The following is a 14,518-nucleotide window of genomic DNA, read 5'->3' on the forward strand; positions in this document are numbered from 1 at the left end:
GGTGATAAGGGTGCTCCTGGCTAGAGTTGTTCTATATCAGCAAACATATAAGTTTCCAGTAGAAGAAGAAGAAAATGTAACTGCAGTGTTGTTTAAACTGGAATGCTTTATCTCTGTTCTGTTTAGTTGTATGCTGGATATTGGCACATTCTGGCACTTGCTCTGTGGTGTGTCTTACCCCCAGCTTCACAGGAAACAGCAAAACATACTTCCCTGTTGCCCTTAGGGGCAATTAGACATGTGAAAAAATGATCAGCTGTAGGCATAGCTGAAGAAGCAGCCAGGGTAGTATTGTAGAGAGTTCAGCTTGAAGGTGCCATTTCTTTCCAAGCAATACTCCCCAAGAGCAATGAAAGGATGAAGAGTCTGTGCTTGGTTCACCAGTTCTGGACCTGGGATACTCTAAGTCACTTGTTCGCTACCCCAAATGTGACCAGACTTCAAAGGCTCTTCTCAGAGCTAAATAAATTTCCAGTTTCTCTAGTGAGTGAGACATATAGATACTTCAGTGATTTGGCTTTCTGCTCTCATGCTAATTTCAGAAGGGAAAAAAGTTACTTTAAACAAGTGCCACCTTTTCACTTGTCCTATAGCCCCACCTTTTATTCCTGACTATTATAAGCTTATTTTTATTCATTTATTTTAAGTTACATAGCCTTACTGGCCTGGCTTGACATCCAGATGATGGTTGCATTCACAGATAAATGCAAGTGTAGAAGTTCACTTGCAGTTTCATGCAGCTCCCGCTGTTGCAAATTTGAATTAAAATGAAAGCTGAAGAAAGGTGTCACCCCTTTAGGCCCTACCCAGATTTATTGGCAGGTCCTGGGGCCATTCCAGACCTTCCCCCTCCCAGACCCGCTCGTGATTTGCTTCCATTGCTAATGTGAGTGAGGGTCACAGAGTCTCGAGTGGATAGAGGATATACATCAACAAGCTAATTGTTTCTTAATTTGTCACCAACAAGCAGGCAATTACTGAATGCCAAATACTTCTTTGCTGTCTACCTTGGATGTCTTCTTCCCTTTGCAGCAGAGCAGAGCACAGCCAGGTTTAAACGATGATGTCGTAAACTCTGCCAACTCTTCCCAGCCATTCCCGCACGGCCTGGCGCACGCGGATGTCCGTCACGTGGCAGGTCAGCTGGCTGATGCAGGGGAACACAGCTGGCTGCAGGGCTGTGAAAGTTTGGTCTGGCAGGGCCTGAATCTGGTTGAGAACTGTCAGCACCATGTTGGTCCATGCCTACAAACAAATTTGATAGAAAAAAGGCTGTTTAGGAGACCTTTCTAAATGGATGAGTCCAATGGATGAGCAGGGCAAGTAGGCTGGTGGAGGGACTCGAGCACAGATGCTATGAGGAGAGGCTGAGGGAGCTGGGGGTGTTCAGCCTGGAGAAGAGGAGGCTCAGGGGAGACCTCATCACTCTCTACAACTCCCTGAAAGGAGGGGGTAGCCAGGGGGGGGTTGGTCTCTTTTCCCAGGCAACTCTCAGCAAGACAAGAGGGCACGGTCTCAAGTTGTGCCAGGGGAGGTTTAGGTTGGACATTAGAAAGAATTTCTTTACCGAGAGGGTGATCAAGCATTGGAATGGGCTGCCCAGGGAAGTAGTGGATTCTCCATCCCTGGAGATATTTAAAAAGAGACTGGATGTGGCACTCAGTGCCATGGTCTGGTAACTGCAGCAGTAGTGGATCAAGGGTTGGACTTGATGATCTCTGAGGTCCCTTCCAACCCAGCCAATTCTATGATTCTATGATTCTGTGATAACAGTTGAAGCGGAAAGTAAGATATCTGGTGGTTGCAGCCTCATGAAGAGGACTGAATAATCCAGCTTATTCATTTAATGTTCATGATGTCTTTCTAATTCACATTCAGTACTGTAAGTCATGGTTTGACTTTGTATTGAGGGTATCATGCTCCCCCTTCATCACCTTTTATTTCACCCCACAGTGAACAAAGACTTTCAAGCTTGATGCTTTCACTGATCTGTTCGCTTGGACACGCAAACAGCAATTTTCTGTTTAGCAACAGAGCTCATTATTTCTGCTGTGGAATTGACAAAAAACCTTAAGTACAAAAGCATTATGACAAGCAGCATCACATTTTCAAAAGCCCTTAAGTGGCCTAGAGCCCTTAGCATAAGCAGCAAGTTCACTGTAGTTCACTGTAGGTTTTTAGTTCTTTGGACTATGTGCAGCTTTGGCTCCAGTCACAGGATCACCTTGAAAGCTGTACCAGTATATGCCTGATAACATTTCTATCTTTTGATAGGACAGAATCAAGTTTTTATCAGTGCCAGATGCTGAAATATTCAGTCCTTACTATGATGACTTCTTTATGTAACAAAGATATTTAATGAAGAGATTATAACCATTATAATAAAAGCAATAGAAAAAATATTTCTAGGTACCTTTGAAAATATTTCTAGGTAACTTTTAAAGTATAGCTATTATTATTATTATCATCATTCTACAAGTATGTCCTACCTGTATCTGGGCCTCAGCATCCCTAACAGATATATTCAGGGAACTGACTGTGGATCCTGAGCGTGGTCTCTTGTCTTGTCTCAGGATCTCTGGACCAGCACTGAATGAATGCCTCATTTGACCTTGATCTGTAAGATGTTGTGGCCTCTGGAGTATGGGTGAGTCTGGCCCTCTTGAACCTAGGAGCTCCCCTTTCTTTTCCACTTTGACCTCTTTGGTGAAGGATGACATGGCCTGTTGCTGCTTTCTTTTCTTGTATTCTGACATGAGCTTAGAGATAGTTTTGTCAGTGGCTATGGTGTAGATCTTGTTGCCAGCACTCTCCCACCATTCTTTTTTCCTGGTTTGCTCTTTTTTCTCTGGTTTAGGACTTAGGGGTGGGGGTAGCAACAACATTTCTCCGCTCCCTCCTCTGGGTGTCAGGCTGTCTCCCAGCTGGTCCCTGATTTGACTCCTGTCATCTTCTGATGGTGTGTCCTTCCCAGACTGCCCTCCAGTTGACGGGGTAGAGGTTTCTGAGTGAAAGGATGGCAAAATAAAGAAAGGGTCACTTCTGAACACCGGAGGCTCCTCTACATTATTCTCCAGGTCCAGGTGCATCTGGATATAGTTGTTGCACAGTTCCATACAGAGCTTATGAAGCCTCTTGATCAGCCATCCCCAGTCCACGTTGCTGACAGGCTGTACGCTCAGGGATGGTATCCGAGCCCTCCACTGTCTCTTCTCCTTCCCTCGTGGGGGACTGACCTGGGCAGTTTCTTCAAAAATGTCTTCATCTTCTGAAGAACACTGCTGTGATGAGTCTGTACTTCTCTCATCATCTTCAAAAAGGATCACCTTCACTTGGTCTGCAGTAATGCTCTCCTGGTTTGTCAGGATTGCACAAAGCAAAGCGTGGAAGTAGATATTGAAGCTCATTGCTGACTGGCGGTACAAGTTGGCAGCTCCACTAATACCAGACACTTTCTTCAGCAAACACTTCAGTCCAGGTCTGGTGTCAAATTCTTTGGCTGTTCTATAGGAGTCCAGCAGTAAGTCAAAGATGACGGCCAGGTTTTGCATGGAGATGTACCTGAGAAAACCAGCCAACTTGTTTTCTGGTACTTGTAATGTCATTTTCTCCTCCAAGTTAGAAGGGCCTTTCACAAATTCTTCCAGTAAGATGTCATATAAATTCTGGAGCAGTACTTGGTGGGACAGTAAGCTCACCACTATTGTCCTGAAAGGAATACTTGGTAAACCAAGCATGGGAAGGAAAAAAACCAAACAAAATTAAAATGGTGCATTGTGCTTTTAATAGAAGTACAGGAATGCTTCATATTTTAGAATCTAACGTTAAAGGTGTAAATTAAAAGCCAAATTTCAGAGCCTTGTTACAAAAAAGTAGAAGAAGAGAAAATTGTCTAGTGTAGTCTTTCCACTACTCTTTCAAATACTTTGCTAGAAGGGAAGACACTTCCACTTATATTGGTTCAGAAAGACAACTGTCCACAGCAAGCAAACTCATGGCACTTGTGCAGAGGTGGTATTAAAACAAAGCTATATTATAATTTTTGTCCTTTTCTTCAGAGACGTCTAACCTTGAAGAATTAAATATTCTGTGTTTCAATTTCATGAAAGCTGAAACTGCTTTCAATATTTCAGCCTGTCATAACTGAGGAACTTTTTAACATGCAAGTTCTGCCACTGGTCCCTGACTATATTTTCTATTTTTGTTCCTGAACTTTGGCTAAATTGAAACATCTTTCAAATTTCTTCACCAGAATTAGAGTTAACCTTAATGTTGCCATGACAAATTGAGGCCAAAACTAATTTACCACTTGGTTGCCACTTTCACTAATGCCAAGAGTACTTCTTAAAAATAAAACACAAAGAACCATCCAACCACCATCACCACCACTACCAAAAAACAAAACAAAACAAAAAAACAAAAAACAAACAAACAAAAATCTATAGAAACAGCAGTGCAATGGAGCATGCAAACAAACTTTGGTCTTGCTGAAGGCACATTTTACTGTTTGCTCTTCAGACTGACTTGAACACTGAGAGCCTAGCATGGGAAATTTATCACGTGTAATAATGGGTGATTCTTAGCTGTGCCCCTCTTAGATGCTGTGAGCTGCCCTAGATCTCACTTATTTTTGATTCGCACAGAGAAACCAGGAGTGGCAAGATCTCTCAGCCAAAGTTTTCAGGTTATTCACTAGTAAATAGCATTGAGAGGCTTACAGGCAAGGGAGGCTAGAAAAAAGGGGTGGGGATAGGATTGTTGTTTGGTATCTCAGGGATTTAAAATTATAAACTGTGAAACCTGTTTTAAGGCATTTAAAAAAATTGTTTGTTTAAGATTAGAGCAGCCACATTAATTTGAAATGGAGCTGATGATCTGGTACAAACAATAATAGTTGTTTTGATTTAAGGAACTATGATAGATGACATTTTAATAAGCCCTGCTATCTAGTGAGGAAGAGATTTTCTCAGTTTGATTCCTGTACTGAAGATTGGAGTAAAAGTAAATCTTCATGTAACATAAGATGTTCAGTTGCAGATCTCTAATTTTTTATTGTTGCAAAAATTATTCTTCTTTCATTAAACAATTTTCAGAAGTATTTTCAAAATACAAAAAAAGACTGGTTATGAGAAATCATATCAAAACTCAGTTTTCAGAATGCAACATTTTAAAAAAATCCAGAAAAATGTGTTTTAACTCTCAAATTTTACATTTGTAAAAACACACACAGGGTCCTGATTTAAAAAAGAAAAAAACCAAAACACAAAAAACCCCAGTTGAGACTCTTGAGGGACTATGATAGAAGTAGTAGGGCCATGTAGAAGCTATAGGTCAGACAGAACTTTGTTTCTAGGGTTAATTTGCCTATGTCAGTTCACTTACCATGCTAATGCTGATACACTAGTAAAATTTAATAGTCTCATTATCTGACAGTGCTAAATCCTTGATGCTTAACACATACATTGCAGCTCTTTATGGGGAATTAGTTTTCTGCTGTAAAAAATCATTAGAAACTCTAAGTCAAAAAAAGCTCTTAAGAGCATGCATAAAGTTAAATGGGTATTTGAACTGACTTCAAGAGACTAATCCTGTTTCAAAAACAGGATCAGAATTGAGATCTGCTTTGCTTTGTAATACCCAAAAAGTCAATTTTCAAGGATAGTTGGGAATACTGCTCAATTCCTAAATAAACTAGTAAAGAGCTATAGGTGAAAACACACAATGCCAAAGCTGGATAAGGATAGCATTATTCTGCCCAAAGTTTTGAACTGATATCACTTGTTAGGAAGAAGAAAAGCTCCCTTACCCCAGCTTCCTGTGAAACGATGCAGCATTAAGGAAACAAAAGCAAAAAAGGAAGAGAAACCCTACTAAGGTTAAAGTAAAACTTTTGGAAGGCCACAGTTACTAGCATGCAAGACTGGCATATTACTGCAATGCTGTAGCAAATAATACCAAAAACAGTGGCAGAGTCAACTTTTGACCTCTGTTTGTGTGAAAATGAGCATTGCTGGGGTAACATTTACCTACTGGCATATGAGCTTTATGCAGCTATGTAGACAAAGCATGGTGTGACAGCATTCAGAGTTTGTATTAATTGCAAGATTTATTTGTTTGCTTAAAGACAAGCAAGAGCCATGCTACCTTTATGAACACAGCCTGTTAAGCTGCATGGCCTTATGTTCCATGAGAGGGGAGTACTCCAGTCTCTTGCTTTGCATTCATTATAACAAGAAGAATGATCAGAAAACCTTTGGATAAAGCAGATATTTTCCCCACTAAGAAGGAAGGGTTTAGACTGTGGTCTCAGCCTTTCTTTGCCTATGTGCAGGGTCCTGTTCTTTCAAGGCAAAGCAACAGAGAACCTGCTCTTGGGGGAACCTCTGAACAGTTATTTAAAAATAGAGACATCTTGCAAGGTCTTTCTTGCTGCCCATTCAAAGAAGAACCATCACGTGATGGCTCCTTGTTGCAAGAAACAGTTTAGTGTTAAATGAAAACTTTTGAATGAAGTGTTACAGAAGCAGGTTTGGTATCTAGTGAAAGACCACTTCATGCTATGTATTACATACTTTGCAATATAAAAACAAGCCCTGAATGCAGAATTCTTGGCCCTATTGATGGTACAGCAGTTGTTTAAACAACCAAGTGCAAGCAAAAAGAAATATTCTTTGACAGAATCAGATTGTAATGCAAACGCATGAGTTTCTGAGGTGGTAACATATAAGAAGGACTTCCACAAAATAAAGTGCCAAGCAAAAGTAAGTTCCCTAGATCACTATGTTGACAGTTTCACAGCTTTGGATGTGGTGTCTTCAATTTATATTGCTCCTGTGTATCCCCTAACTTTTGCTACCTTCTTAATCCAATAATACTGAATTTAAAAGGTGATTAGTGAAGCAGACATACTTTCATTTGCTACGTACCATTAAAAAGAATGCAGTACTTTAAAAGCATTCTTCAAACTGACATTTTAAACTCTACTTCTTAAAGAAAAGAATCTCAATATTGGAAAGATTTTCCTAGTATTTCTTCTTTTTTCCTAGACTTCTAAATGTAATCAGCATTTCCTGTATTTGAAGACTTCGTTTTACCTTATGTATCCTTCAGGTATTTGTAACCTACCAAGTTTTACTATCTATTAGAATTTTTTTCTCTATTTAGCTTTCTAAGGGCTACATTATGGACTCTGACACAGGCTTATCTATAACTTTTGCATGTGCCCACTCAGCAGTGCATGATCATGAGAATATTTGGAGAGGACATAGTAGTAAAATTCTGCCTTCTGTGTCAAAAATCCTATTTTTTATTTTATTGTTGTATTTCATTTTTTGATTACACCTACAAAGAGGCACAGTTTGCTAGGCTTAGTTCACATCTGTGCCAGCCTGACAATATTTTATATTGCTTTTAATCACACAGTATTTTCCTGATAAGATATTTTACCTCCTCTGGGTATGTCCATTTGGTTTCTTATCCGGTGGCAGGTCGATGACAAGCACGCATGACTGAGCATGTTCAAACCCTTCCTTGTTACTAGGAGTCTTTGGGGAGCACTGAGTTTCCAGCATGAAGACCTTGAAAACAACAAGTTACAGAAAACAGTTTATAGCTTGCACTGAGTGAAAGATGACTTATTTTACAGCAATGGAGACAATGCAAGGTACCCCCTCAGGCAGACCCTCTCTGGAGCATTCTGCTTTGGTAAAAAAGCCTCAGAGACATGGGCTAGCTCCAGACACCCAGTACAGCACAGGGAAAAGGACAGAAATCTTTTTCTTTGAACCTGCATAAAGCATAATATCAAATGTCTAAACAAGCTTACTTCTGTCTGTACACTACAACCAAAAAATATCAGGTAAAGACAAGGACCTGTTCCCATAGTTAGCTTAGTCCCTAGAAAATTTGGTTGTTGGAAGGATTATTTTCAGCAATGAAGAAACAACAGACACCGAACTTGCAATCCTTAGGGTGGGAAATATGAAAACTTCCAGTTCCTGTAGCTCTGTTTCATAACTCGATAGTTGTGTCAATTCCCTACTGAGAAGGACTTGGGAAGTGCCACTGATAGTGTCTACAAGAAAGGTACAAATGCCACATTCCTTGCTTTCTTGAGTTCTACATCTTTAAGAATTAATTTAAAACATTTTTTTTCAAATAAGTTCTTCCATTGCCATGTTATTTGTGATCACAAATGCAGGTCATTAAGTTCAGTCTGCTGTACATCAAAGAACTTGTTGCTTATAACCACTTCCATAAAATGGACAACCTCCACTGTAGTCAAAAGGACCTAGAAAATAGCTGTCTCCAGGCTTGCCCTGCTAATTAGAAGTTAGTGGTAAGTTTCAAATCCTTTGTTAAATGTCAGCATTATCCTCTAGTTCTCAGTAACTCTTTTTCTACTCTAATCTATACTCAGGTATTCATAGAGGAAAAAATCTGCATTCCTCTTCAAACTCTTCTTTGATTGGCTGAACAAATCTGGTTTTTCTAGTTTCATTCATTCTCTGTCCTAGTGTATCTTTTACCCTTTGGAATTATAATTTGTTAAAGAATTAATTAAAAATGTATATGACATTCTACATGAGAATTCATAGTGTCACTACTATTTAATTTTCTCTGTTAGAAACATATCCCTTGATGCATGCTAAGCTTGCCTCTTTTAAAGACATATTACACAACAGGGTCATTGTAAGTCTTCAGGTATCTATCCATCTTCCCCACCCCAGGCATTCCTAAATAATACTTACAGGGAGACAGTTTTAAGGTTTTGGTTTTCTTTTTCTAGTTTTTATTACTTATTCTCAGTACTACTGTTATCCAAAGAAATGTTAGCCTGGTGACGAGGGAGTCTTTGCCCATAGGGTTTGTAAGGAAGGTGGTGGTAAAGACATAGTTTCTTTGTCTTCCCCTGAAATGTCAATCAGTACCTGTTGTGCCATGGCTCTGATTCTCCAGTATTCAGCTTCAGCACTTGGAGAGAGGGAGGGAGCTGCCACTTTCACTTCACAGGCATCTCCACTAAAGCTGTCAGAACCACTGTGGAAATAGCCCAACAGGTTCTATAGAGAGACACAACATCAGACTTTCACTGTGCGTTACATGAAGTCAGTGACTATGGGGTTGTACAGCCTGTTCATGTGTGATACAAGATTCAGAATCATTTGTCCTGGTACCATCAAGCCAGTCACAAAATCTATGTATTTGCTGCAAAGGTATTACAGCTTCTTATAAAGTCTGGCCTGTGATGAGGATTTTTTTATAGCCAGAAAGACAAATGCTTGAGAAATAATCTATTTGGAGCATGCAGCTATAGCATCAAGTAGCACTTTCATCTTCTGCCTAGAGGAACAAATAGATCACAATTTAATTTTTCACCTATTAAATTATTCTGATTTCATACTGGCAGGGCTATTTAAAATAAGTCTGGACTATTAGCAGCTAAGTGTTTTCTGCACATGCTTAGAAAAACTGATTTTATTTAACACCTTTCAGCATGAGGGGGAATTGACAAAATAACAAAAGCTATCACATAATCCTTATGCTTCTTTTTTTTTTTTATCTGTATCAAAAACCTTCTGAAAAAGAAAAAGCAACACATCAAAAGTTAGTGAGTCTACAACTAATGTGATTACACTTTGACTGTCAACAAAAAGGCAGTTTACCTTTACTGGCTCCAGAGTGGCAGAGAATGCATCCTGCAGGGCACAGCATGCAAGCCTCCACATCTCTTCAGTAAAAACAGGCCCTGCTGTCACTAACACATACCTGCAAGGACACAGGAAAACATTTCCATGTTCAGGAAAGAACTAGACAATTCTTATTTGCAATGGGAGAAGGCTGAAAACAGAACAAAAGGCTTACTCAGTAGCTAGCCAAAGATTTCCAGTCTCCTCAGCTGTTACAGTGACCTGTTTCTGTAAATACACTGTAGTGTTTGGTTTTATTTTTACTTATTTATTTTTATTTATTTTTGTATTTTGGTTATGACTGTAATAACCTGAAAACTGTGAAAGGTAATTACTGACTTCTAAAGACTTGTGAATTTCAACAGAAAGACCCTTAATTATTTTTCCTAAGGGTTAAGTATTGACTATCTGCATATAAGTACCGCATAAGTACAGGAACTTTTTATGGGAATAATACACAGTGTAATGCCTAAAATCACAGAATCTGAAGCAGACAGAAAACAGCGAAAGATTACTAAGTCTAAAATTCATTTTTCAAGTAACAAGAGATATATTGCAGACTTCTTTGAGATATTAGCCAACTTAATCAGTCCACAACTTCTTCAAATATATAAAGATATTTTTTTTTTTTTATTATGCTAACAGAGCAAATAGACTGTGTTACCTGATACAAGAGCATCCAACTCTGGAAATAATTTCTGTTGGTTCTGCTACACAGGCTACTAGCAACTTGAAAAGATCTTTCAGCATAGTATTGATCATAGTTTCATAACCAATGTCTAGAAGGAAAAGACACAGACTGGTTTTAACATCATTCCCTTTTCATTATAATTAGATACAAACAGTCTTGTTAACACTTACTGCTACTCAGAGACTTTGCGAACCCGAAGCTTTTTATGCAGCTATCACTTGAGTTGAGTTTTGAAACACACATCACATCAAACTGAAATAAGAACAGTGCTTTTGATATTAACAATATAAAATGTCTCTGCTTAAGTGGTACTGGAGAAGTTCTGTAAGATCTTCTTTCTGAATACTGTAGTTCTTTATGATCTAAATATTAGTATGTTCTTTTAAGATAGCCCTGCTCTGAGCAGAGGCTGGACTAAATAGCTTCCCTAGGTCTGTCACAAGTTAATTTTTTCCATAATTCTACACCCTATAAATAAAAAAAAAGCCAAAACTTAAACAGGATATTTTAAACATAAAATAAATAGGAAGATGTTTAAGTAACAAAAAAGCAATGAAACCCTCTCCCCTAGTAGCTATTCAGTAACTTGCCACTGATGACTGACAGCAGAGGTGACAGTGCAATGACATACCTGAGTGTATGAAATTTTGAATGTGCTCCACTACAAGTTCACAGGAAAGACCAATGGCATGTTTGAAATTAGCAGATGCCACATCCCAGTAAGAATGGTCACCGTGGCTGCGATGGAGCCAAAGAGACATCGTGGGAAGAAGAAGATGTACAACTGCATAAATGCCAAATCCTGGGCCTTAAAATAAACACAATGATGATTGTATATTTTTGCTTGCAAAGCCTACACGTACAGTAAATTTGCTAAGTTGTTCTAAGCCCGAGGTGAGGGACAGTGCTAATGAAAGCAGGTTCTGAAGCTTTTTTTCTGTGAGATGAAAAGGGTAAGCAGTTTTGGATCTAGTTGCGAGGTACCTTATGAACATTTAGCCAACTCTCAACCTCCTGTCTTTCCTAACAGGTCTATAGGACTACGTAAATTTCTTTTTTCATTTCCTGGACACTGGAGAAACATTTTCTGTGGCTAGGGCTTTGATAGAGTATTACACCTCTTTATTTGTCAATAACTGTACGTGTATGTTCAACATACTCTTACAACATGGCTTTTGTCAACGCAGAACAATGAAATAACTGAAAAACCAGATCATTCCCAGAGAAAATCCCTTTCTAGTTAAGAATGTCTCTGTGCAGTTCTAGAATGAGTGACACTTCACTGAAGTGGTTTAATATTCTAAGATGTTTGGGTCAGGGCTCTAGTAGATCACATTTTATCAAGGCCTTTAGTTACCAGGTGTATTTGCAACATCCCTCAGCAACTCAAAGAGCAGATCCAAAGTAGGAGGCTGATGCTGGCGGGGACAGTTGGATATGGCAGTTGTTAATTCTTCCAGCAGAATAATCCAGACATTTATAAGGCCTGCAAGTCAAGAAATAAAGATTAAAAGCCATGAGTGAGATACTGTACTGATCACAGGTGGAACATGCCCACAGGAAGTAACGTAGGCTAAGAAATCAATTAACTCAAAGATCATAGGTTTTTGCATGTTCCCTGTTGCTGTTTAATGGTGTAAGCAGTATCAATTTTTGAAATGATGGTCTCCTTTTCCTTCCCTTTTTATTGAGTTGATGCTTTGTCCTATCCTTCCTCTTCCGTTTACATTCTGTTTTGTTCTTTCTTAATCTACTATTCACACTAGTCCAGTCTCTTTAACCCTGGGGTTTTACAAAAACATTTAATGGAAGGTTTTACACATCTGCTGCCCAGAACAGTACCAATTTAGGTTATGCTTTTAATTCAAGATCCTACAGTGACCAGCCATAATTTTACTCTCTCTATTTGGCACCCAAAACTGAACAGTAATAATGCCTCATGAAGTAACATCAGACTGCATCACATGTCATCTTTAGATGTTAAGAGGTCACAGATAGAAGAGTATTAAATGTGGATTTGGGTAGCAATAGAAAAAAGCCATCTACGTGGTGGAAGAGCGGAGATAAAAGTAGCTACTGATCTATTGATATCCACAACCCATATAAACCATACAAAAAACCAGGAAACAAATGCTGCAAGTTTTTCTGGAGGTCACAGTGCTTTATATGGGCTTTAGAAATACACCATTCAGTTCAACAGATTGCAGGAAGTCTGGGAATATCTTTAAATGAGATACCTTTATCTTCCTAAACTCTAACTTAACACTGACATTATTTTCTGTTAAAGGCATGCAGATCCCTACCTTAGGAGGTTTTCACTTCTTCAACTGTGGTCTAGAAAGTATTTTTGTGTTAGCTCTCAGAAATATATACTGGTTGTAATATGAATATTAAGATAATAATAAAAATATTATCTTGTCCCAAGAGAGGGGTTGTATTTTTCTTCTATATAAACTATATCTTTTAACATAAAGAAGGTGACGTGACCTGAATGTCCAAGCTCTCTGTGGGCACGTGTATGTAGACAACGGGGAGACAATAAACTATGAAGTTTTTCTCCTCTTTGCTTTCAGCAGCTGGCAAAATTTATGGTGACATGCATAAGAAATAATTAATTCTGCATTTCCTGTTTTCAGTGTACTTACCAGTGTCATCATCAAAGTCAGAAAGGATGCACTCAACACCATCATCACTGCTCGCTGATTGTTCCGGCACTCTTCCGGGCAAGTTAACCAGCCGGCCACTGAGGAAGATGGGTTTTGAGGGCATTTTATAGATTTTGGCTAACAACTGGAGTGAGGGATAGGGATAGAGAGGGAGAAAAAGAGAAGGAAAGATAAATGTATATGGGAAAGTTTGTAAAGTCTTTGTATGTGTTGTATCACATACAACATAGGTATGTCAATAAATCAGCTTTCATAGCTATGGAAGCAGCATAATGTCAGGATTTGTTCATCCAGCAATAGTGTCAATGAAAAACATTTCAACAGAAATCTTTTGTTCCTTGACAAGTAAGGGATTGGGAGGGAAAAGAGAGAGAAAAGCAATTTAAATGCCTCATCTTTGGGAAGGGAGTGTGATCCCTTCTAATTTGTGAAAGACACATGTTACTACTTACTGATTGCACTTCTGACCTAAGAAATTCCATCAGCTGTAGAAAGAATATTTTGGAGCTCTGAAAGACTAAGAAAATAATAATGGAAAGACCTCTATAAATTGACTTCATGTCTTCATTGCCTGGGTTGTCCATTACACAACAAATACAAACTTTCCAGAATTGTGCTACAGCTGGGATGCTGCCAGTATTTTACCAGACCTCCCTAAAATAAACCATGTATTTTCAATATACAGATTGGATTTCTTTTTAGTCATGCCTGTTTTTCTTCTACTGGCAAGTTGGCAAGTTAAAAGATAAAACAACATAAAAATGGCTGCTTCTTTTAAAGAGGAAAAAATATTTCTCCCTCACTGTGAACTGGATTTTATAAGGATGAGGAAGAGTGATGTGATGCACATAATGTATAGGAAGAACATACATTAGATCTAGACATAAATATTCATAAATTTTTTTAGGTGAACAAAATAGCAAGTATAGTTTGATACATCTGCTGTTTATTTTTCTGAGCTGCCTTATTCTTTCCTTCTCCTCTGTATACTAAATCCACCCATTATCTCTGAATTTAGATACTAAGTACTTTCAGCTACCACAATATCCTTTATTGTGCATTTGTACTGTACTCAGAAACAACAACAAGAGACCTTCAGCTACTTCAGAAATAAATATCATCATAAAATCAAACAAAAACATCCTAATAACTTGGGATAACAGTCTGTGGTGTGTTCAAGGAGATTAGAAGAAACATGCCAGCATTCCAATTTGCCCTGAGCTTCAGATATGTTTTCATGGTAAAGATAAGCTGCTGCTGCTGTGTTTTAGAGGATGTCAACTGTTGCTCTTAAGATATGTAAATTCTCAGGGTTTGGTTTTATTTCTCCTTCACTCCCAAAACTGTTTACATTAATTAAGTAACAATGAATGTAGCTTCGAGTATGCTACTGCTAGGTTTTGAACATGCCCATTTCCTCACATGCTCCTTGGGTCTGAGTGTATTCATCTCCTCAGTTTTCTCACTGTTAG

General features: G+C 38.6%; 1 protein-coding gene across 4 annotated transcripts in view; it reads right to left on the bottom strand.

Annotated features, from left to right (window-relative positions):
* Nucleotides 1–517: 517 nt before the first annotated feature.
* The window catches only part of ARFGEF3 (ARFGEF family member 3), an 80,048-nt gene continuing 66,047 nt past the window's right edge, over nucleotides 518–14,518 (bottom strand). For all 4 annotated transcript variants that reach the window (XM_071740779.1, XM_071740778.1, XM_071740777.1 and 1 more), the window contains 9 exons: nucleotides 13,026–13,170; nucleotides 11,738–11,866; nucleotides 11,012–11,188; nucleotides 10,354–10,468; nucleotides 9,666–9,768; nucleotides 8,931–9,062; nucleotides 7,447–7,577; nucleotides 2,490–3,720; nucleotides 518–1,245 (listed from right to left, as the gene is read on the bottom strand). In XM_071740779.1, the coding sequence (XP_071596880.1) occupies nucleotides 1,054–1,245; nucleotides 2,490–3,720; nucleotides 7,447–7,577; nucleotides 8,931–9,062; nucleotides 9,666–9,768; nucleotides 10,354–10,468; nucleotides 11,012–11,188; nucleotides 11,738–11,866; nucleotides 13,026–13,170 (2,355 nt within the window). In that variant the 3' untranslated portion in view covers nucleotides 518–1,053. The remainder of the gene's footprint in view (nucleotides 1,246–2,489; nucleotides 3,721–7,446; nucleotides 7,578–8,930; nucleotides 9,063–9,665; nucleotides 9,769–10,353; nucleotides 10,469–11,011; nucleotides 11,189–11,737; nucleotides 11,867–13,025; nucleotides 13,171–14,518) is intronic.

The sequence above is a fragment of the Heliangelus exortis genome, chromosome 3, assembly GCF_036169615.1.
Source record: "Heliangelus exortis chromosome 3, bHelExo1.hap1, whole genome shotgun sequence".
In the NCBI taxonomy this organism is placed as follows: Eukaryota; Metazoa; Chordata; class Aves; order Apodiformes; family Trochilidae; genus Heliangelus; species Heliangelus exortis.